General features: G+C 56.1%; 4 protein-coding genes across 4 annotated transcripts; 1 reads left to right on the forward strand and 3 right to left on the reverse strand.

Annotated features, from left to right (window-relative positions):
• Positions 1-1,273: 1,273 nt before the first annotated feature.
• COCSUDRAFT_28274 (glucose-1-phosphate adenylyltransferase) lies at positions 1,274-4,145 on the reverse strand. Its single transcript, XM_005649113.1, has 8 exons — positions 3,910-4,145; positions 3,724-3,812; positions 3,184-3,568; positions 2,893-3,031; positions 2,713-2,776; positions 2,344-2,585; positions 1,896-2,087; positions 1,274-1,572 (listed from the first exon to the last, which is right to left on the reverse strand). The coding sequence occupies exons 1-8, from the start codon at positions 4,071-4,073 to the stop codon at positions 1,303-1,305; spliced, it is 1,545 nt and encodes a 514-aa protein (XP_005649170.1). The 5' UTR covers positions 4,074-4,145; the 3' UTR covers positions 1,274-1,302.
• A 509-nt stretch (positions 4,146-4,654) lies between these two features.
• COCSUDRAFT_65450 (kinase-like protein) lies at positions 4,655-7,756 on the reverse strand. The gene is made up of 6 exons (XM_005649114.1): positions 7,261-7,756; positions 6,730-6,982; positions 6,512-6,593; positions 6,197-6,419; positions 6,009-6,065; positions 4,655-5,860 (listed from the first exon to the last, which is right to left on the reverse strand). The coding sequence occupies exons 1-6, from the start codon at positions 7,494-7,496 to the stop codon at positions 5,524-5,526; spliced, it is 1,188 nt and encodes a 395-aa protein (XP_005649171.1). The 5' UTR covers positions 7,497-7,756; the 3' UTR covers positions 4,655-5,523.
• Positions 7,757-7,945: 189 nt separating this feature from the next.
• COCSUDRAFT_40975 (hypothetical protein) lies at positions 7,946-11,893 on the reverse strand (the record flags this gene model as incomplete). The annotated part of the gene is made up of 12 exons (XM_005649115.1): positions 7,946-8,113; positions 8,263-8,427; positions 8,488-8,547; positions 8,693-8,968; positions 9,070-9,309; positions 9,437-9,681; positions 9,784-10,003; positions 10,103-10,222; positions 10,327-10,491; positions 11,450-11,548; positions 11,670-11,801; positions 11,846-11,893. The coding sequence occupies 12 exons, from the start codon at positions 11,891-11,893 to the stop codon at positions 7,946-7,948; spliced, it is 1,938 nt and encodes a 645-aa protein (XP_005649172.1).
• Positions 11,894-13,316: 1,423 nt separating this feature from the next.
• Positions 13,317-16,844, forward strand: COCSUDRAFT_28277 (trypsin-like serine protease; the record flags this gene model as incomplete). Its single annotated transcript, XM_005649116.1, has 7 exons — positions 13,317-13,502; positions 13,661-13,848; positions 14,075-14,243; positions 14,483-14,677; positions 15,056-15,248; positions 15,434-16,436; positions 16,599-16,844. The coding sequence occupies 6 exons, from the start codon at positions 13,317-13,319 to the stop codon at positions 15,580-15,582; spliced, it is 1,080 nt and encodes a 359-aa protein (XP_005649173.1). The 3' UTR covers positions 15,583-16,436; positions 16,599-16,844.
• Positions 16,845-23,300: the final 6,456 nt, after the last annotated feature.

The following is a 23,300-nucleotide window of genomic DNA, read 5'->3' on the forward strand; positions in this document are numbered from 1 at the left end:
TGCATGCAGCCTTCGCCAGTCCTGCAGCAAATGAGTCTGATCAGAGGCACGAGGATCAGGAGACTGTAATTGTGCCCTTCCTTTGGTTTGCAGGAAGCTGGAGGAGGCCCTAACTCCAACGACTCTCAGCATTGTCAATGAGTCACACCTGCATGCAGGTCACATGGGGAATCCAACCGGGGCGCCGGATGCAGAGACCCACTTCAAGTGCGCACCTTGAACCATATCATCTGCCACTTCGTCTCATGGCTGCAGATATAGATAGCTACCTTTGTTTATTAAGGATTATCTGCAAGACGCTGACCTTTGAATCATTTTCTGCAGGGTGGAGATCGTTTCAGATGCGTTCAAAGGGAAGAGTCCTGTGCAGTGCCACAGAACAATTTACGGCATACTTGACGAGGAGCTGAAAAGTGGAGTGCATGCTCTTTCTCTGAAAGCGAAGGCTGCTTGAGCATTGTTGGACTTAGGCTTATAGCATGCCTTTCTGGGATTATCTGCTGTGGAATTAATCATTACTGGGAGTAGCAGCATGTTCAACAAGTTGGCACATTGACGATGGCATCATACGCGATCCACCATGCGTGCGCTGATCTCAATTTTTGCTCTTGAATGCTGATCACGTGACTGCAAAAGAATAAAAAGGGTATGGTTTCAAAATATCATTACATGACCGTCGGTCATTTGCTACAATAAAATTCTACTCGCTGAGAGCTTGCACATGCCATTGGTTGAACGGCTCTTTTACTTTCCCAGCAAAGATGGACAACCAAAGTAAGGAAATGGATAGCATTTGCATTGACAATTCCGTTCCATCTAAGCAAGCATGAACGACATGGGACCAAGCAAGGGCCCCAAGAATTAGAGACTGCATACAGCAGCGCAAATTGCTAATAATATCTGAACTAGCCAGGTGGCAATCAGCTGCAAGCTCTGCTCTGTTGAAGATAACGACAGAAGCATGGGAGCCCAGCGCACACCAAAGTTGACATTTGCCATTTTGCAGGCAGCATGGAACCTCACAACTCGTTTATTTTCTGCTCATGGTGTTAAGGGGCACACCGCATCTTCACACCTCTGCTGACCTCCAATTCCCAAACTCCAAGCAGCACCCACCCAGTCCTTCCAAGCGTTTCCAAGCAAACGATTGAACCATTAGCCCCTGCTTCTGGCACTGCCGCCAGTCAGGTGCTGCCGCTGCACAAAGCCTCAAATTCTGCTGCCACACAAGGTCCCAACAACTGCTGCTACACAAGGCCCATGACCGCAGCGGCTGCGGCCGCCTCGGCCCGCGCCATGCGCTCAGACCTTGGTACCGTTGGGGATCTCGGCATTGCGCAGGACACAGACAATGCCTGAGCGGATGTAGAGGCCCTCGTCCTCGCGCACGGCCTCGTCGATGCCGGCAGCGTTGACGATCTGACAATCGCGGCCGATGCGCGCGTTCTTGTCCACGATGGTGTTGCTGATCACACTGTTCTGGCCAATGCCGATGGGGATGCGGCCGGCCGCCACCAGCGCGCTCCGCTGCTCCTCGCTCTCGTAGTAGTCCGCGCCGATGATCATCGCGTCCTGCGCGCATGGTCACACAGCAGCCCTCAGCTAATTGGCCGGCCCTCAGGACTTTTACTGAGAATCGCTTCTCTCTATGCTTCGATGCAGGCGTACCGCTGCTGATCCTGGCGGCATCATGGTGGAGTAGGGCAGGCTCCATCTATGCAGCTTCATGCTCCTTTCTCCATTTCAAAAAGTGGACGCCACTCTGCCCGGAGCTACCAACAAGGAAGAGCCCTATTGTATGCAGGAGGTGGGGGCACTGTTCACATGCTGTGCAGATGGCCCAACTGCAAGATCTCTGCGGTGCTCCTGCCCTGACAGAGGGTGTGGGCAGGCACCTGGATGACAGCGCCCTTGGAGATGCGCGAGCGGAGGCCGATGATGGCGTTGGAGACGGTGCACTCCTCCAGGTAGGACCCGTGGCTGATGATGGCGTCGTTGATCTTGCTCTTCACCACCTTGGCTGGCGGCAGGAAGCGCGGCGACGTGTAGATCGGCGTCTGCGGGTCGTAGAACTCAAACCGCGGCGGCTGCACCACACGCACAACACCCCACCACTCAGCCACACTGTCATATGGTATTCCTGGCCCACTGCAATTGCTTGTAACAGGAAGCCATGCCACAACCATGCTACAGCGTGCTTGGAGCTGGAACCACTCTTTTGCTGCATGGAGGTCACCAGGTCTTACAAGCACGCAATGACAGCAGATGCAGAGTCAGAGCAGCATCCTGTGGCAGCATGGGTCATGTATCCATGATGATACTGCTCACAGAGAGGAGACAGACCTGCTGGGCGAGGCCGAGGTTGGCCTCGAAGAAGGATTTGATGGTCCCGATGTCCTCCCAGTAGTCGTTGAAAAGGTAGGCCATGACTCGGCTGCTGGCGGCCGCCTCAGGAATGATCTCTCCGCCAAAGTCGTTGAACTTGGCTTGCTCGCGGAGCAGCTTGAGCATCAGCTCCTTCTTGAAGACGTAGATGCCCATGGACGCAATGAAGGGGCTCTTTGCTGCCTCTGCCTCGCTCAGACCTGATCACAGCACAGGGAAGGATAGGTTCAGAAGTGCACTGCAAGTACCTGGCAACAATGAGCCCATTTGAGAAATGGTCTTTACGTTGGAGTACCCATGCATAAAGAGATGGGTAGCAAGGCTCACCAAGAACAGTTGTGTCCACCTTCATGGCTTCCAGAGCGTCCCCCTTTGGCTTCTCTGCAAAGTCCTGCGCTCAGCACAGAGCATCCATCGGCAACGATACAAGTGTCGTCACAATAGATGTTCAACTACAGCAGGGGCCTGCACAAGTGAGGTGAAGGGGCAAAGTCAGTGGGCACGCACATAGATGCGGCCCTCCTCATCGATCTTCATGAGCCCAAAGTCTGAGGCGCGCTCGTAGTCCACTGGCAAGCACCCGATGGTGATGTCTGCGTTGGTGCTCCTGTGGTGCTCCACAAACTTCAAGTAGTCCATGCGGTACCTGCACAAACACATAGAGAATATTATATTCGTCTTCAGACAGGCCTATCTTCCCAAGGGCTGGCCAGATCCAAGCCTGCTACGTCATGCTCATGTGCTCAGCTGTGCATAGGAAATGCAAGCATGCAGAGGATAGGTATAGAAGGTACGCACAAGTGGTCTCCAGAGAGGATGATGATGTCCTCCACCACCCTGTTCTTGATGTCCTCGAACAGCCACGCGTACTGCCTGACTGCATCCGCGGTCCCCTGGAACCACTCCTTGTCTGTGGGAGTCTGCGTGGCCGCCAGGACCTCAACAAAGCCGTCACCGCCGAAGCGCACGCCCGAGCCCACGTTGTAGGTGCGAGCCAAGTGGCGATTAAGCGAGGTGGAGTTGAACTGCGTGAGGATGTAGATTTTGGAGATGCCGGAGTTGATGCAGTTGGACATGGGCACATCAATCAGCCGGTAAGCTCCGCCGATCGGCACTGCTGGCTTTGCCCTGGATTTTGTGAGGGGGTACAGCCGCGATCCAGCTCCACCACCCAGGATGATTGCTGCAACCCAGGAATATGCTTCTTGAGTTGAAGCACGAACACTTGCAAGGGGGTTGCACAAAGCGAGCAGCAATGCATAAAAACAGCTATTGGACTGCACAATAAACCAATGGGGTCCTGAATTGATATTTGTTCAGAGCATTTTCCATGCCCACCTGCAACACTCGCAGACACTGAACGGGCGGAGCTGTTTTCCAGCAACGGCTTGTCGATGACTGCACGCACTACATTACTGCTCCGTGACCTGGCAGACCACAGGTGATGTCAGTTGTGCACCTATTCACGAGCAATCGAGGCTACTAGTGCGATCCAATATAGACACAAAAGTGCTGAGGAAGCACCTTGAGCATCGTCCTGTTGATGCCAAAGGTGCTGTACTCTGCTTCGACAGATTTCCATGCCGCAAAGGAGTGCCACAGATCGTTCTGCCATAGCCAGCTTCAATCTGACTCGAACTCCCTTGAGCCAACGAGCTAGTCGTGGGCCCAAAGGTCATGCCCTGCATCAGGTACCTCTTTTCTAAGTCACTGGGATTGTCTTCTTCGGATGAATCTTATGAAAAAGCGGGTGTAAATCCAGCAATCTCAAAAATGATATCTTCCGTTGCGCATTTGCAGCCATGAAGAATCTCCCGGCAGGTTGCCTACTGAGGCACCAAGCGATTTGTGTAACGGAGGGAGCAATTTGGGTTGCTGGGGGTCTGATGAGGCAGAGGGGAGACTGGACTCAATCAGAGTCTTGTCAATGTGTCAGAAATGCTTAAATGCTAGCGCACTCTGCAGCCTGCCATCGCCACCATGCATGATGCAGCGGCCCAGGCCCGCAGAAATATCTTTCATTTGAATCTGCAAACACTTGCGAGTGGCCGCAGCTGCTGCCGTGGCCAGCTAGCCGGGGTCCGCAGCTGCCGAGCTGCAGCATCTGCTGCTCGGAGCCGCTCTAAGGGTGGCACTTTCACAATGCAGATGATAGTGATCACCATTATAACTTCAAGCTTGAAGTGCAGGTTGCACATACACTGGCATGATGCCTGATGAGAATCATTCATGCATGATGCCGCTCGGATTCAAGTCCCTCTCGAGCATAGGTTCAGGTTATCCCTTACACAATTGGAGTGCTACCCAGATGGTACACATCTTAGCACAGACTCAGCATATATAGCAATAGACGAGCATCTCAAGCTTACTACCACTGCTTAAGCTTTGCTGCTGCAAGTAGTTCCACAACGTCGATAGGTCTTATAAGTGACGACACACTTGATCCAGTGCAGTGCACTGCACATGACTCATCTTGCTCACAACTAGGCTGCTCACATTTCAGCGCCTCATCATCCTTCCACTCAAAATGTCGTTTTGATCTTCTCATCTGATACAAATATCCTAACAGATCTAATGCAATACACAGTGCATCCGTTCAGAACCAGTATTCCATGCATGCCGTTCTGCCAACTCGAACTCTCATCACTCAACTCACTCTACCCAATTCGAAAATAAATGATCCTGATCAGGAACTGCTGAACCAGTGGCTCCCAGCCCACTGCAATCTCAAAAACGTCTGTCTGGAAAAGTCTGCCCCAGCTTTGCTACTGAAAACAAAATTTTCTTCTCGTCATCTGCAGTCTGTCATGCATCTTCAACTAGGCAGTGTAAGGATCCATCCAGATACGATCCGACAAAACCAAATCTTGAGATGGTCTTGCAGCTAGACAGTTCTTTATAGGTGTGAATACAAAAGCCCTGCAGTGCAAGCCCGAAGACTACCCTCGATACGGAACGGGGGGGCACAAATGCGCAGTGTGCTAATAATCTAACAAAACGTCTTCTCGCAGCCGGTCTAGCCGCCATTAATTCATGATAAGTGCTCATGCATTTCTTGTTGATTGGCGCTTACTCTATGACACGACGTCACCGCTCACCGCATTTTCTACAGGTTGACATGCGCGTCGCAGCACGCCTTCACGCCGCCATGCTGCGCAGGGCGCCAGCTTCGGAGGAGCCGCCGCGCGGCGCAGCCGGCATGAGGGGGACGATGTTGTTGCGGCCGCCGCCGGCAGCCGACTGGCCGTCACCGGCGCTGCCGCCGCTGTCGATCTGGCGCTGGAACCAGGGGTGCTCCAGGGCCTCCACAGCTGTCAGGCGCTGGGTGGGGTCGCGCGTCAGCAGCCCCTGCAGCAGGCTGAGGCCCTCTGGGGAGACTGACAGCCAGGGGCCATAGTCCACAGGAATGTCCTCCATGATGACCGCCTTCATCACCTCCTCCAGCGACCTGGTTCTGCACTGCTCCACGCTTGGCCTGCAAAGCGTGACGACCCACATCAGTCAACAGATTGCTTGCAGGAAGTTCCCAGGGAGTGGGCGCCCCAGGGAATGTGCACGAGGAAAGAATCATGCCAAGTGTGTGCACAGACCACAGCAGGTGGTGCTTATAGGAAGGGGCTTACCAGAAGGGGAAGCGGCCGGCAATAAGTTGGTACATCATCATGCCCAGGCTCCACAGACTGCAGCATAGCAGATGCAAAGGAGTTCAGCGACCACAACAGAAGCATCGTTGCAATACCAGACAAAAGCAGTGAAGCAGTGGACTGTCAATTGTTACGGCCCAGAGCAAGCTGAGAGATCTGGGGCTCACTCGGCTTCAAGGTGGTACTCCCGCCTGAAAGTCTCAGGGGACATGTAGACAGGAGTGCCTGTCCGCCTCGCCAGAGGAGCAGGGCCCACAGCCTGGCTGCAGCCAAAGTCGATGGCTGAGAGAAAACCCTCCCCCAAGTGCTCGCTCTCCAAGGCCTTCAAAGGATCTCTATATCTGTGGCGCAGCATGAAGTTTGCTGGCTTGATGTCGCCCAGGAGCACCCCTGCACCATGCAGGCAACATGTCAAGACATCCCTCAAGCACCCAGATGGAAACATTGTGGCAGATGCCAGGAAGGTAGACATTGCTACGCACCGTTGGCATGGCAAACGGAGATGATCTTCAGGCACTCGTACATGACAGTCGCAGTGGCTCGCTCTGAGAAGGAGCCATACTTCTGCACACCAAGCACAACCAGGATGTAAGCGCTCTGCCTTTAAATTTGTGCATACACAAGCAAAGTTGAAGGCATGACAACGGATTTGACAGCTGCACAGTAAGAGCTTCCGTCTCAAGTGCAGGGAGCTGCATACCTCAAGAAGCTGCTCCAGGTCACCGCCCTCATTGAGGCCCATGACAATGTAGACGTAGTTTTTGTCCTCGTACACGTCAATGAGGGGGGTGATGCCCCTTGACTGTCTGGACACCCTGGCCATCAGGGCCACCTCTCTCTCCAGCTTCTTCAGAGTCTTCTGAGGCTGTTGTTTGCTACGCACTTTCGGCAAGATCTTGACAGCTGCTTTCTGCTTCGTGACCTCGTCAATGCACACGTGCACCACTCCATAACTGCAGCACAGCCCACGCAGCAATATTTCAGGATCCTCGATAATACGAAAAAGTCCTTGATTTTGCAAGCAGCATGACACATAGCAAGCTCCGAATTCACAATACAAGCCTTGAAACCAGTGATTATCACATTAACAATTCCTGGGCTATGCGCCAAAGACCACAGAGCAGTAACTACCAAAAAAATCTGTGTTCCATATGCTGTATACTCTTCGGACCTGCGCAAAGATGCATTTGAAAACTCAGAAATGCACTGGAGGCACGTATGGGATGCGCACCTTCCACTCCCCACGTGCCTGCCCAGGGAGTACTTTTCCCTAAAAGATGATTTCCACGTAGGTGCAGCTCTGCCGGCAACTTCAGCCTTGACCGCTTCAGCCGTGCAAGATACAGGTCGCAACACGCTGTACTTTGCACGTCTTCGCTGCGATGCCAGCGACCTGTGCTTGTAGCTGTGGGTCGGCAGGAGTGCGGCAGGCTGAGTGTGCTGCATGCTGAACGTCGGGAACTCCATCCCCTTCAGAGGCGAGAGGCCGGGCGATTCGCCCCTAGTATCAAACCTTCCTCAAAATAGCTAGGAGCCGCAAGCAATTGGAAGTGCTAAATCACGGGTTCCTCGACCACTTTGAAACTGGCAAAGCCACCCTCGGGTCTACGCGTTAGCTAGGCAGGGGAGTCTTCAAGCTCTGCTTGCCCTCGCATCTAAGCGCCAGCTCTTATTGGCTTGCAACGAAAGGTTTTACTTTTGATTGAATAATCTGACAGATATACCCCAAATCATCGTTATGTCTTCGGCTTCTTTCACCTCTTCCTGCACGTTGTTTGCGGTCCCCCCGAGCTGACGTCAACCCAAATACCCCCCCACACGCACTCCTAAACAGGAAACTGACAGACACATTACCAACTTCACAGGAAGCCAGGGGTGAAGGCCTTGCTTCAGGGTCCACACATGGCATCTCGTGATCAGGGCTCGCTCGGCTCTGACGCCCAATGCATGTGGTATGCTTCTGAGGCAGCGACGGAGGCCCAAGCTGGAAAGCTGGCCGTCAGCCTCGCTGCCTCCGACGCTTCTTTCGCTATGGACGCTGCCACAACATCAATGGCCAGCTGTCCTCCTGTTCTGATGTCCACCTGTGGACACAGGCACCACCCCTTCACGCTTGCATCAGCAAGATAGCAATTTTATGATTCAGCCAAACACAATTGTTGCAAGCACCAGTGTTAACAACGTTGTGAATGCTACAGCAGCCGCGACAGATTTGAGCCGCACGGCAGCTCACCCAGAATCTCCATGTCTCGCTCCCCTTGGCTCCAGTGAAGCGCACCATCCTCTCTGCCTTTGCCCCCTCGATCGGCCAGGTCTTGTTGGTGAAAGACCAGGCAGTCATGTCCCCGGTGAGGTTCAGGGCTCCATAGAATCCAAAGCTGGGGAATGACAGACTAATCTGCAGCCGCTCACTCACACAGCTCCCTGACTGATATGTTGATGCACACGTCCTGCCCACCAGATCCACGCGTGGCAGCGGGGTGCCTGGCTCTGGCGCAGGAGCTGGAAGGCTTATCCCCTGCAGAGAAAGATGACAAATGAAGCCTTAAAGACACCCGCCGCATGAATTGCTAGTAATATCTCATTGTCAGACATTGTGAGAACAGCAGCAATGCGCGCCATGACTTGTATGGTCAGATATCAAAGGACCAGAAGTTCTGCACCTGCATGAATTTGTTCACCGGGTACAGCACAATCTGGCTGCCCGAATTCCACTCTCCTACCGGCAAGCTTGCCAGGCTGCTGGGAAGCGCCCAAGAGACGGGTGACGAGTCTATGGCAGCCAGGTCCCATGTTGAGCTTGCCACTCTCCTGCCATTCACATGATGCATGTGATACATGTACACCTTCTTGGGCGCTTCAGCCGTGTACGGCTGCACTCTCTGCGTCCAGACAACGCCAAAAATGGCCGAGAAGACACACAACATAAGCACCGGCACCTGCAACAACACAGCCTCCCTGTCAGAAACCACTTCAACTGAAAACGACTTTAAATTCACAAAAATGGCGCTTCCTTGCAAGGTTGTCGATCAGGCCTCACCCATATTTTCGCTCTAAATTGGATCGCGAAGAGGCCTCCCAGAAAGCCCACGCAGCCGATCAGTGACAGCCCCAGCACGACAGCGACGGAGATGTCTGTGCCATACTGCAGGAAGGGCGCGCCGCTGGTGCTGGCTTTCTGCACTATGTGGAGGGACAGCATCAGCGCCGGGGGCGCCACCAGCAAAATGGCCGGCGCTGCTGCCAGCACCAGCCAGGGCAGCTGCACCCCACCGTCCTCCTGACAGGCACCCACAAAGTTTCAACAGCCATTTCAACAGCCCCATCTCTGCATATGTCATTCAGCCTCCTGCGTAAACACTGGAACTTGCAAAAGCTTAGGAGGTTATACAAAAATGCTCACTCACCCCAGAGACAAAGAGGCTAGCAAAGATAGCCGCCAGGGCCCAAGCAGTCAAAGCATAACCAGCGCCCAAGCCAGCAGTGGTGAGCAGCTCTGCCAGAACGCCCATGTGGACAGCAAAGCCCAGCAGGACCCACTTTGGCTGAGCGTTGGGTGCCAGGCCATATGGCAGGAGTGCGCCAGCCAGGGCCAGGGGCATGTACAGCGCATATGCTGCTGCAGAGTGGCCCACCCACGCCAGTGGCCTCCCTGTGCATGCAAATTTCTGCTTGAACTCATGATCATTTTTATGTAGCAGCACATACTAAGGCCATTAGCAGGCACATGTGGGGAGCTGGGTACATAGCTCACCTGTGACATAGACAAATGCAACACTGAAGAGCACAGGAGTGATGACTGCGAGTGCGGCACTCAAAAAGGCCACAAGGGCCATCTTGGACTGCTCAAGGTACTGCTGCAGCACGGTGCGCTGCAGCTTGGGCCCCACAGCTAAGCTGAGGAGGGGCAATGCCAGGGCAAGGATGAGCGGTGTCCTGTGGAGAATCCTAGCCAGCCGCATGGGATATGTCACCTGCGCAGCATGGATCGACACATTTACGCCCAACTGAGGATGCACAACGGTGTCCTTACCCTGTAACTTAGTTTTGCAGAGTGCAACTCATGTGCATACCATGAACAAGCCGAGCACATCGAAGAATATCAACTTCTCATCTCCCTCCACCTCATCTTTCCCCTGCTTAAGGTTGTCCCCAATGTCTACAATCAACTCTGCCACATTCTCTCCCATAGCCTGCAGGACAGAAAGAATTGGCACAGGTCACACACGTTTGCCTCAAGCTGCTTGGCAAATAATTGTAGCGGCACTCATTCTTATTAAAATGCAAGAAGTGTCACCTGCAAGGTGCCTGGGCGGATTCTTTCAGGCACATCTGCGAGCATGTGGTAGGCTCCAGAGTCCAGCAGGAATGCAATATCAAGGCCCGGCAGCTCCCCAAAGTACTTTGCAGACATCATCCTAAAATCCGTGTCGGCAGGCAATATACCCGCCTCAAAAAAATCCTGCATAGAATGCAGAGAACTTCAGAGACATGCACAGGGAAACAGGGCTTCACTGCGCCCATGCAAAAATGCTTATGGATGCTACAAGGAAGAGGGGCCGACCTGAGCTATGACTGTGCCCCGTGGATGCCTGGCTACTCTAGCGTAAGATCTCATAGTCCATGATCCACTGTGCTGGAAAACAATGTCAGGCCCTCCAGGCCCTGTAGACTCCCTGCATCACACCTCTTGTTCGTCTCTCCTTCATCCTCATGTGCGTCAATACTGTTCCATTGCAATCATCTCCCTCTTTGCTGCAGGGACCACCTCTCACAACAGCTTGACGTCCTCATCATATCAACTCCGGCGTGGAAAACTCACAGATTTATGATAGCTCCCAGCCTGTGCCTGAAGTCGCTCTGCTGCTTGAAGGCATGCGCTCCCAACAGAAAGGCCTCCTCCCCGCCATTGAGCAGGAAAGTCACGGGCGCTTGCAGCTTGCGTGACTCGTCGGTCACAAGCAGGCGTGCAAGTTCTAAAGCAATCCCAACGCAGCTTGCGCAGTCCGATGCACCTGGTGCAGCAAGCCCTCACAGTGACATAAATGTGTTATCTGTACAATCACCATGCCTTGCAGGAGCTCCTGACATACTTGAGCACATGAAAAGCAACAGGCGATGGTGCGTGCAAGAGGAATCAACCTCTTACCTGGAGATCCAAGAGTAGAATCAAAATGGGCGTTGACCAGCACTGCTTTCTCAGCGGCCGCATGCAGTGGGATGATTTTCAGGATGACATTGGAGAGATTGTGGTAAGCATTTGTGAAATCAGCGTGTAAGAAGTAAAGGTCTGCAGCTCCTGTAGCTTGTTCGGAGGCGACCTGTGATGCAGCAGGCTCATGACCTGTCAATTTTCTGTGCCGAAAGTAGATTGGCTGATAGGATTGTACATCAGGAATGTCTGGGCATCAGCAGATCACCTGCACGGACAGGTCCTGTCTTTTTGCAGCAAGTCGCTGCACACTCCGAGCCTCATCCAGCAGGAAAGCTGATGCGTCACTGTAATGTTTGGCACCCACCTGCCAGAGGGCAGGACCAAGAAGACAGCAGTTCCTCAGACTGCAGTTAAAGCTTTGCACTTGCAGCCTCTCCAAGGGCCAGTCAGACATTCCTTCTGCAAGGCTTGCCTTGACATCCTACCTGGCGATGTGGGAAATCATTTGCTAAGCGTTTGATTAATCGCAAAGCTCTGCCCTCCGAGAATTGGTCAGCTGGAGACGTTCCTGGCAGGGGCGAAGCTGTGCGGTTGTTTTGGACTATGCAGAAGAAGATCTGCACCAGAGATCCTCAATGTCTACATCAGTATCATTTCACACCTTGCAAAGAAATTGAAGCACCTCAATTGAGCTCACTGAAGACAGCATTGGCGTCTTGTTTTCCAATGCAACATGAGTTTATAGACATTGCGTCTTGGAGAACTCACCAACACTACGACAAGAATTACAGATGTGAAGATGTCATTACAGTTGCGACAGATCGTGGGTGAATTCTTGCTGGAGTCTTGTGGCCTTTGTGCGTTACGGGAGGCTTTCATGAAGGCTCACAAGAATTCTTGATATGGAGATCCTTGTATTCATTTATTATTACTGCATATGTTTCGTGTCTTCCGAGCTCATTCATACTCCAAATTGTCGCCGAATCTTCCTCCAAGGTGAGCTCTACGAGATTGCGTGGCATGTGCACTCATGAGTGCACGTGATCACGTGCCATGAAAAGGAATTCCAAACAAGTGCTCGCTCGTCCAAGGACAAAGAAGCACCAGCTTCGCTCTCAAGAAAGTCCGGAACCGTCTGATTGCTGCTGCTCTTTAGTCTCCTCTTCATGACGGGCATGCTTCCCCAGGTTGGGGTGGGTGAGTGGACACCTTGAACGATGGGCTTGCGAAGACTGTTGGCCGTATCCCGTATTCTGTGTCGACGTTCAGACAACACCATTCAATCACATTCTACGCACGCGTCGACTAGCCCATCTTCTGCAGCGTCGAGCAGCAGTTGTCAAGGTGAGAAGAAACCCTGCTATGAGGACCTCAACTTTCTAGGCTACATATTGGGCCCGTTGGTCCCCGGGGAATGGCATCTTCACCTTTTCTGAAGTACTGGCGTTGCATCTGATCATCATCTGGCGTTGTGTTTGTGACAGGACTGCATCCTGGCAACCCTCCAATCTCAGTGCCAGTCGATGGAAGCAGCAGCAGCGCCGTATTTACGGCATCTTTGATGCGTGAGATCCAGCACGCTAAGCCATTCAGGAGGTACATGGGGAGTAATGGACAATCTGCTCAGGTGGCCCCCTTGGACCTCTAGCATCCTCGACACTGGAGCTGCTGAACGTGTGGGGTCATGACCGTTCAGTGTCTTCTCGATCGAGTCACTCTCGATATCTAAATACTCTGCCTTTGCAACCACAGGGCAGTCACGGACCTTTTGGCAACCCAATGATGCATTTTGTCTGGGGAGGGGTGTTGGGTGCTGGTTTGGGAGCAGCAGGGTACGGCTCTTCCTCAATTTCAGACTTCACTGTAAAGCGTGAGTAAACTTTTTCTCACACACAGACTTGAACATTACCTGGTGGAACCTGCAGGTATGCAGGCATCGCCAACATGAAAATGCGGGACTGGGAAAGCACTCTCATGCAGGCGTGGAACAACAATGTCGGTACATTGAGTGTCCTGGACGTCCTCAGCAATCTGGGCGGTGTGTGCAGTCCACCTGCTTATTCCTACGCCCGTCAATGCAACAATCTGTCCCATGATCAGCTGAGTGCAAAATTGCATTGGCGGAAAGTAGGATGCTGAAAAGGTATCGCGGGGTGACAGGGCGAGTGAGAGACTTCACTGAGGAGACCTCGACCTCGTACTGGTCGGGAGCAGCCACGGCGCCTCTCGGCCCGCACTCACTCGCGGATGCTGCCGCAAAGGCAGCTCCTGCCGTCGTCAATGTCACCCTTCAGGGCGGCAGCCAGGGACTCTTCAATGTGCGTCCATGTTGCATGCACCCCTTCATCACCATGGGCTGCCCACATTGACCTGCCTTACTTGCCTGTCCACAGCTGCACTTGATTGCCGTGCACCTAAACGCCAGGAGACCTAATGTACAGGAGTGCAACTTACAGCTGATCATGATGAGGAGCAGGGGGCCCCAAGTGGGAGTGGGTTCATATTGGATCCGGACGGTACCATCCTGACGAACGCGCACATAGTGGCGGAGGCGTCGCCGCAGCGGCGGCAGGGCGGTGGGGGCAGCAGAGGGACGCAGCCGACGGTGCACGTGGCGCTGCAGGACGGACGTGTCTTTGAGGGCCGTGTCATCAGCGCTGACAGGTGGGGCCTGCCTCCCTCCTCATATGCTGACATGCAAAGCATTCAATCAGATGCATGTTGGCCTGTGTTTTTGGGCTCTCCAATTATTGATCGAGCGACAGGTCCTCTGGCTCAGCCATGCTTGATAGTGCATGCCTCTTTCACTCGGCCGTACTGGGGATGGGCATATTGCAGCAGCATGTAGAGATACTCTTGTGCTCCTCGTGAAATTTGGGTGCTGGCGCAGGCTGTCGGATCTAGCGATAGTGAAGATAGAATCGGCGGAGGCGCTGCCGTGCGCGCGGCTGGGCACGAGCGCAGGACTGCGCGTGGGCGAGTGGGTGCTCGCGCTCGGGTCCCCCCTGCACCTGCAGAACTCGGTCACCGCCGGCATCGTCTCCTGCGTCGACCGCAAGGTGTGCTTTGGCCTTTTGTGTGCTCGGTTGCCTCATGTGATAAACTCACCTAGCACACCCATGATTGCTGCTTCTGATCCGCCCCACACCTCAACTGCTCTTGTCTCTAAGATCACTTCAAGACTCTGGATGCATGCAGTGGGCTCTTCAGTAGCATAGGAATGCTGCTTCCATTCTGGACGTGTGTTGGACAGTGCTGCCATTGGGGACTGCTCAAAGCTTAGTGGCTGGTTGGCCAGGCTGTGGAGCTGGGGTTGGCGGGGCCGAATTCAGACTTCATACAGACGGACGCGGCGATAAACTCGGGCAACTCGGGGGGTCCCCTGGTGAACCTGGCGGGCGAGGTGGTGGGCATCTCCTCCATGAAGGCGCTCACGGCCGACGGCGTTTCCTTCGCCATCCCCATCGACACCGCCAAGCACGTCGCCGCCCAGGTCCGCCCCCTGCCGACAAGCCTGCCCTGCTCATTGCAAACATACAAATTCTGTTGAGTGGAGACTTGTATAGCTTCGAAGACAGCCTGGTTGTGGAAAGAAGATCTCATGTTGACGTGGCATGCAAGTGCCTGAAATGTTGCATTTAGGAGGTGTCCTGTATGTCTGGTACTGCCTATACACTGCCAGGCAGCCCCTTCTCCCTACTTGGCGCTCACACTGCCTTGTATGTCTTGCATCTTCCTTCTCTTGATTAGGCGTCGCATGTACCGGTTCTATCATTGCACGCGAGGTCAAACGAGCATCATTTGTGACATTCATGTTGGGAGGGTCTGATGCGATCTGTGGATTAAATCTCACGCCAGCTGTCCATTTCAGTTGAAGGCGCACGGGCGGGTGGTGCGGCCGTACATTGGGATCAAGATGCTGCAGCTGAACGAGAGCAAGGCGGGCATGCTCCGGCGCGCCGACCCAGCCTTTCCCGCGGTCAAGGCCGGCATCCTGGTGCCCCAGGTGTCGCCCGGCTCCCCGGCCTCACGCGCCGGCCTGCGCCCGGGCGACATCATCGTCGGTGCGCACCTACCTCCCCCCTCCTCAAAATGTTTTGCATGGGTTAGATCTGCTCGAATCGAAATGGGGCCACATGTGGGTCGTATCAGGGCCTCACAGAGTCAGTCAGTTAATTGCTAGTTAGCCTGGGAATGAAAGGTGTGAGGAGGGGAGGCTGCAGCTGATGTTTGTGATGTTGAATGGCAGGGTATGCGGGGCAGAAGGCGCCCAGCACAGCTGGCCTCATCAGGACGTTGGGGGAGCAGGTGGGGAAGCCGCTGGAGCTGCAGGTGCTGCGGCCTGGCAGCCCTGGCGAGGTCACAATCAACATTGTGGCTGTGGAGGCCCCATCGTGACTGCTGTACCACCAGTTTCAACGCTGCCCCAGTCAGAAGCACACAGGACCTTCCTCAGTGAGTAAAACATTAGATGGCCTGGACTTTGTGATGGTGTTCTTGGATGATATCCTGATCTTTAGCAAGCCCGAAGAAGAACATGTCGTGCACCGACGAGCCATCAACGTGACACTAAATCTGGCTTCCTCAGTGGGTTATATTTTGCAATTTTTGAGTGTACTTGTATGATCAAGGACCCGGGACGTCCAAATTGGGACGTATTTGAAAATTAAGATAGAAGACAACATGCACGTGTGTACGTACATGCATGCATGCTGTGTATTGTGAGACTGGCAGGGATGATGCTCTTGCTGAGTTGTACGAGTCGCCAGGTTGCAGTATGTTTTCATAACTTGTACCACCCAATTTGGATGCCCCTTCTGTGCAACATTGCTTACAAGGTCTTTCCAAGTGCCTGCCGGCAATGTGTTAGCAAGCTTTAAAATCAACAGAATTTGAACACAATGCTCTACTTCACACACATACCAGTGCCCTGTCCTAGGGGCATGACAGCAGAGGCCTCATTACTGCCGGTGTCAGGTTTAGGATGTAGCTTATCAGTTCAGGAAGCAAAATCCAGCATCCCTCAAATCACCCCTCACAAGGATCAATCACTCAACAACTCACTCCAACAAATCAAGCCATCTGGAAACGGTGTACTGAATGGCGCAGGTCAACTCTAAACCAATTTCCGACAGACAATTAGTCTTGCAATATTGCCACCCAATTATTCAATGAGATTGAAGTCCTAGGAGGGTCAAGATTCCATAGATGAGATGCCGCTGTACGACACTAGCCCCACTGGCCCCAACCACCTGAAGCAATTGCACATGCAGGCTTCTGTCAAATAAAGGAACTGCTTGTAGTTTCACTACTGGCAGAAAACAAATAGGGAGCCTGCAGCTATAAGACCAGAGAAGAACAGTGTAGTGTATTTGGAGCCGATGCAGCATGCAGCTATGCAAGGCATTGCGCACCTTGCGGTCCATTGGCAGACACAGTCGGCCCGAAGTGGCTCTGGGTGAGCTGCAGCGGCGCGGGCTGCAGGTCGTCCCGCCGCGGCTGCTGCTGCACCATGCGGTCCAGCGCACCAGCCGCCTCCGGCACCGGCAGCGCCGACGGGAACGGCCCAAACGCGCCCGACCCAAAGCCGCCCAATCCACTCCCCGGCTTGCCGCCAAACGCGAGGCTGCCGACCGTCCGGGCGCTGTGCGGCGTGCTCTCGCCGGACGTGCCGCCCGCCAGGCTCTCACTTAGGCCGAGGGATCCTGCCGGGAACACCGGGTGCGCGAATAGGGAAGAGCCAGAGCCGAGGTCGACGGCGGCGCGAGGCGTACCGTTGCCGTGGAAGGGGCCGACCGCATCAGACAGGGACCCTGCCGATTCCAGCGAGCGGCGGCCGAGGCTGCCCTGCCGCAGCAGCCCCTGCTGCGCGAAATCGGTCGAGCGGCGGGGCGGCCCCTGCGGGGGCGGCGGCTGCTGCGCATGCACGCCCTGTGTGCTCGTGGGCATGCCTCTGACTCCTGCAGGTCCAAGCTGCGGATGCTGCTGCTGCAGGCTGCCCATGCCGCCCGCCTGAGGCCCACCGAAAGGTCCCCGTTGCGTGGCCGCAAGATTGGCGTCCTGCCAGCTGACTGGAGTGCCTGGGGCGCTGCCCCAGCTGCCGGGCTGCAGAGGCGCCTGCGGAGGACGGGGCCCCGTGAAGTGCGCGGGTGCTTGCTGCTGCGGGATAGCCCTTGCAGTGAGGGGCTGACTGTACAGGCTGCCGGGCTGGACCCCGGGAGGCGCCGGGTGCGGCTGCGGCTGCTGCTGCTGCTGCCAGAGCGGCGCCGTTGTGCGGACCTGCGCATGCACCGGCGGGGGCGGCGGTGGGGGCAGGCGGCTTGGTGCGGGGCCCGTGCCCGGGACCGGCAGCAGCAGGGGCGGCGGCGGCGGCTCCCAGGAGTGCTCCCGCTGGATCAGCTTTGGCGGCGGTGGCGGCGGCTGTGCGTTCGCGAGGGGAAGTGGCCCGTTGGGCGCCATCGGCCGCGTGGCCGGCGGCCGAGGGCCTTTGCCGGCGGCTGCAGCGGCAGGTGGCGCCTGCGCAGCCGCGCCGCCCCATGCCGGGCCGTTCGCGAGCAACTGCTGCCCCAGGAAGGTTCCTCGGGCCGGCTGGGGTGCTGCCGCGACCGGGGTCCTGCTCCGGGGAACGGTTGGCGGCTGTGGCTCGGCGGCTGCAGGCTTCTGCTCCTGCTGTTCCCGGGGCTCCCTTGGCTTCTCAGGAGCTGGCACACGAGGGCTGTCGTTGCCTGTGGGCACGGCTGCAAGGGGTTGTGGCTGGGGTTCGAGCTGTCGCTGCAAGCGCTTCAGCACCTTCTTGGCGTACTTGGCGCTTACACCGACCTCTGTCGCCATGCCGATGCACCCCGCCAACTCATCCAGCGCAGCAGACATCTGCAGCAGCGACAATTTGGTCAGCATGAATATAATATTCCTGCCGAGGCCGGAGATAATGATACATCGCCAGGCATGCACACCCAGGGGTCTATTGCGACAGTCAGTTATCACAACAAAGCAGGGATCGTGAGACCACACACCTGGGTTCCGCTTGCCGCATTGCCGAGGTCCAGCACTTGCAGCGTCAGCGCAATTGCCGCATCCAACCGGCTCCGCACCTCTCCCTGCTGCTGCGACTCCCCAGTGATGGCCTCTGCATCAGCATGCCGCTCACCTACATCACACCCCTCTGTTTCACTCTCTGCATGGAGCACGGTTTGCCAAACATGCGGGCCAGCGAGATCTGCTATCCTGCACAGTAGGAAGGGAGCAGATGAAGTGCATCGCACCGTCATCCTTGGGCTCTCCTTCGGCCTCAGAAGCCCGATGATGCCCATTCTCGGTGGGCGCCTTCGCGCGCTCGTCCACCTCCGTCTTCTTGCCGGCCTTGCCCTTTGCCGGCAGTCGCTCTGCTTTGCCACTCGTAGGCTGCTCAGCTTTAATGACTGCCCCGCTGCCGTCTGCGTTGGAGTGGGGGCCCCTGACAGAAGGGCCCGGCTGGTCTGCAGGGGCGATGTCTTGCGCATGGGGGCTGCCGGCCTCCTCTGCGGCGACCTCTGCGGCTGCATCGGGCGCCTCCGATTCGGCTGTGACGCTGCCGCCGTCCTCGTCGGGCTTGGGCTTGCCAGCCTTCTTCTTCTTCTTCCGCTTCTTCGCGCATGTTGCAGCTTTGCTCCTGGGCAGCGCAAGCAGCCCATGAGCTTCAGCCAATGATTGACGCTGATACACCGTAAGACCTGCTCGTCACATGACGTGCATGCAAAGAAAACTTTGACCATGCATTTTATCAGCCTAGCATGTGCATGCTCCCCCAGATAAGCAGTCGCAAGCTTCCCAGAAAACTTTCAAAGAGCATCTGTCAGATCGCTGCCAGTAGTCAAACGCCAAGCCAGTAGTGTGGTCTCTGCAAGATGGCAGCTGACCAGACAGAGGCTCTCAACAACCTGATGAGAGCACACGTGCAGGCTGTCCATTTGGAGGAGGAACGTTGGGTGCACATAAGGGTGATGGAGCGCACCCGTCGCCCTCGAGGTCCATTTCGGCGAGCAGGGCGGCCATGTTGGCGTCGGCGCGCGCGGCGGAGGCCTCGTCATCGCCGTCATCGCTGCCCTCGTGGCCGGCCAGCTCAGCGTCCTCCAGCGCCAGCTGTCCCGGCAGCCCCGAGTGTGCCGCGCGCTCCGCCACGCCCTCCGCATGCACCCGCCTCAGCTTCGCCTCCACCAGCTTCTGCACACACCACTCATGCTTGCGTCACACCCTGGACGCAACTGGACCCTCGCTCTTGATGGTCATGGACACAGGCAACAAGCAGTCTTCTTGAGCTTCCAAGTGACCCTTTCATTGGCATTGCATTCGATTCACAAATATTGCAAAATATAAACACTCCCAAGATAGCAATCTTGGGAGTCCCTGAGGTAACAGGGTGGGGCTTGCTACTCTCCCTATGTGATGGAGAAATTGATGCATGGCAAATGACCATGGGACTGCTAGAAAACGATTTCCTTTAGGGAGAGTCGGCAACCCACACACACGACCCGATCAGATAAGGACGGGTAAATACACTGGGACAAAGAGCAGAGGAGCGAGGGGCCAAGATGGTGACCTGCTGGCGGGTGGTCTTGCCGTGCTGGCCGCAGAGCACGAAGGCGGCGGTGGCCCCGTCGATGCCCTCGGCCTTCGCGCGCCAGTCGCAGCCCAGCCGCGCCAGCAGGAACATCATCTCCTTCTTGTTTGCCATGGCCGCATGGTGCATCGGCGTGCCTGCACATGTGACACCATGCAAGTCCCTGTTGTACTTCTCATATTATCCCTTGTCAGAGACGCCACCACAAATGACGCCACGCCAGGGTGGCATGACATCTTTGAGGCAGCATGCACAGGCAAGTGCAGAGCCGGGCAGCCCTTTGAAGTGCACATATGACCTCAATGACCTCTGTGACCTCAGCAAGAGCTGGAGACGGCTTGCATCCAGATCTGCTTATGTAAGATGCACGGGGGCCTCTGGCAGCCCCTAGCAAAGTAGGGAGAGGGAGCAGGCGGCGCACCGCCGACGGAGTCGCGGCAATTTATGTCGGTGCCGAGGGCGACCAGCTTGAGGACCATGGCCTTGTCGCCGCAGCCGGCGGCCAGGTGCAGCGCGGTGCGGCCCTCGGCGTCGCGCGCGCCCACGGCAGCGCCAAGCTGCACCAGCCGCTCCGCCACCGCGATCAGCCGCGCGCGGTCTGCCTCCATGCTGCTCAGCTGCAGCGCCTCCGTGCGTCGCAACAGCGCCTCCAGGCTGCTCTCCGCCGTCGCCCGGTCTATGCATGGCTCCCCGCGGACCCCGCTCCCTGCGGATATGCGCCCAATAATCTCACATGACCGCACCCCTCTTGCCAGGCACTGCTGTCGTACTCATCCTCATCCACCAAACAATGTCAGGGCGTCCACACCATCTGGCTCAGGGCCCTGCATGGGGGCAGTCAGGTACTCTGCAGAACACCATAATGCAAATGGTGAAGACCCCATGTTCCCAGGAGCAGGGCTTGCAGAACATTCTGACAGCGACGGAAGGCAGATGCATGGGAGTGGGGGTGTGCCTGCGTTGGTGAGGCGGGCGATGGCTAGATCGAGGCCGTAGCCGGACGCGGAGGTGGAGTTTCGGCGTTTGGTGGCGCGCTTCAGCAGCTGCATGAGGCCCAGGCTGCGCCAGTCGCCCGCGCGCGACTCCGTGTCCGCCTCAACCGGCCCGCACAGCGCACTCCCTGTCACCAGCCAGCAATCGGTGAATCCCCATACATACCCACTGCCCCTGTGCTATATCGAAGAAGTTGAGAGGAGCAAGATCCCTGTCGCCCTGTCAAGGCCGGATCGGTCACCTCCCCTCTGGGTGCTTTGCAAATCTGATGGGCGCAGGCAGATTTATTCAAAACAGAGCGGTGTTTAGGGCCGGTAACACTTGGTGTTCGGATTGAATACCTAGGGTGGCCCAGGCGAGGCCGGTCCTGACAGGCATGAGGCCGTTGAGGTGGCCGGTGCCGTTGCAGAGCGCCATCTGAGCGGCCGCCTGCGCACTGGTGAGCGCGCCGTTGCCCGTGGCCGCCGCCCCCCGCGCGCCTGCCACTGTGCCGGCCGCCGGCAGAAGCGACGCGGCCGCGGAGCCCGCCCTCCCAACAGTCCCATTTCCTCCTACGAAACATGTATATTTGTCCTTGTGTATACTTGACCTTCACCTTGCATCGCATGCACTTGAGAATCTGCTGCAATGTGCCGCTGATGCTTGGAGTGCTGCTTGGGGAAGAGGAGTGCTTCGAGCGGCCTTGAGAGCAGCACCTGGCTGGTTGGGTGGCGGCATGGCGGCGAGCGCGGAGTAGGTGCCGTGCGCAGCATTCTGAAGCGGCGTGCAGGACGTCACATCGCGCGCGTTCAGATCAGCCCCCAGCAACACCAGCTTCTCTACAGTGTCTATGAACCCGCACCCTGCACCCCACACCATTTACACAATCAAGCTCCATTGTTTTCCATTCCTTGTGATGTTGCTCCATGTGCAGGGGGCAAGCGTGTCTGAGGCACGACGCTCTTATATTGCATGGGCTGCTAAACAAGGACGTACCTGCTGCAAGATGCAAGGGCGTGTTCTGAGCGTCGTCTGTTGCGTCTACAGGACACCCAGCATTCACCAGGGTCTCGATCACACTCGACTGCCCAAATGCCGCCGCGTAATGAAGAGGAGTGCTGCCATCCTGCAGTGAAAACAAGCAAACTTTCATCTGCAAGTCCCCATGCATTTCTGGTGGCTTGAAAAGGTCTTCAAGGTTGGCATTTGCAACAGTGAGAAGGCAGACTTTCAACAGTAGAAAAGGATTTCAGGAGAAGGGAAGAAGGAGAAGCGCCAGACCTTGGTGCGGGCAAGAACTTTGAGGCCGCAGCGCAGCAGCTTCTGCAGCACGTCCCGCCGCCCGCAGCGGGCAGCAATGTGCAAGGGCGTCTCAAGTGTGCAGTGCTCCATGACTGCGCTCACCTTGGCCCCTAGCTCCACCATCACCCCAATGGCATCCACATTCGTGGGACCCTGCTCAATGCACATGATACAACCCCCTTCATGCGCAAGTCTTCTTTTTATATCATTATCATATTTCATATCCATTGCAGACTGGTATTTCCCACGTGGCTGATAGCGTGTTGCACATGCTGTAGCCATTGCTCACAAAAATTGAAGTGGTCCAGCAGTGGAAAGCAGGTCCAGCATGCTGCGCTCCAAGTAGGTCAGGCGCTGGGGACTAGGCAAATGGGGCCCACCTTGAGGGTAGCGAGGGCGAGGGGGGTCCAGCCCTTGGTGGAGCGCGTCTCCAGGCACGCCCCCAGCTGCACCAGCCGCGCGATGGCCTCGCACTGCCCCGCGTCGGCCGCAAGGTGCAGCGGGCTGTAACCTCCGCGCACATCCTTCTCGTTCAGCGCCGCCCCTGCCTTCACCAGCACCTCTACAGCCGCCACTCGCCCGTGCATTGCCGCGTAGTGTAGCGGCGTCCGACCTGCAACAATACTCGCGCGTCTCATCCCCTGTGCGTCCTCCAAATTTGCCTGAGACACCAACGCATGCAGCAATGCAAAAGAGCATGAATGGACACCAAGCGGCACATTGCGAGGGCGCAGAGATATTTTCAAAGAGAGAGGTGACTTCACGCACCGAGGTAGTCCTTCACGTCAATGTCGTGGCAGAACTGGATCAGCTTCTGGATGGTGCGCACGTGGCCGCCGTTGGCCGCGCTGTGCAGCGGAGTGAACTGATACGTATCCCGCACATCAACCTGAATAAAGAACAACCCAATCTCACACACGAGCGCAACCAGGTGTCCATATCACAATACTCCATAGAGTTGATCACGCAAGCCTTGCCGTTTTGCACTGCATGGAAGGCATGCCGCAATCTCATCTGCAGGCCTGCAGAGGTGATATAAGAACGAATTTAAAATTGGCGCCGGCCCCACCTTGTTTTTGAAGTGGCGGACGAGGAGCTCTATGAGGTCGGTCCAGCCCTGCTCAGAGGCCACGTGCACGGCTGTTCTTCCCTCCTCGGAGCGCGCCCACGATGGGCATCCCAGCGCGTCCAGCCGCCGCACAGCCTCTGCCCGGTTCCACGCCGCCGCGCAGTACAGCGGCGTGCA

This window comes from Coccomyxa subellipsoidea, assembly GCF_000258705.1.
Source record: "Coccomyxa subellipsoidea C-169, whole genome shotgun sequence".
Lineage (NCBI taxonomy): Eukaryota > Viridiplantae > Chlorophyta > Trebouxiophyceae > Coccomyxaceae > Coccomyxa > Coccomyxa subellipsoidea.

Coding starts and splice junctions, on each gene's coding strand:
- COCSUDRAFT_65450 (XM_005649114.1), bottom strand. CDS start 7,496: ATGGAGTTCCCGACGTTCAGCATGCAGCACACTCAGCCTGCCGCACTC. Junction 6,594..6,729: donor ACCTGGAGCAGCTTCTTGAG/GTATGCAGCTCC, acceptor CTTGGTGTGCAG/AAGTATGGCTCCTTCTCAGA. Junction 6,066..6,196: donor GAGTACCACCTTGAAGCCGA/GTGAGCCCCAGA, acceptor GCTATGCTGCAG/TCTGTGGAGCCTGGGCATGA.
- COCSUDRAFT_28274 (XM_005649113.1), bottom strand. CDS start 4,073: ATGCAGGGCATGACCTTTGGGCCCACGACTAGCTCGTTGGCTCAAGGG. Junction 2,777..2,892: donor ATGAGGAGGGCCGCATCTAT/GTGCGTGCCCAC, acceptor TGCTGAGCGCAG/GACTTTGCAGAGAAGCCAAA. Junction 1,573..1,895: donor CCAAGGGCGCTGTCATCCAG/GTGCCTGCCCAC, acceptor CCATGCGCGCAG/GACGCGATGATCATCGGCGC.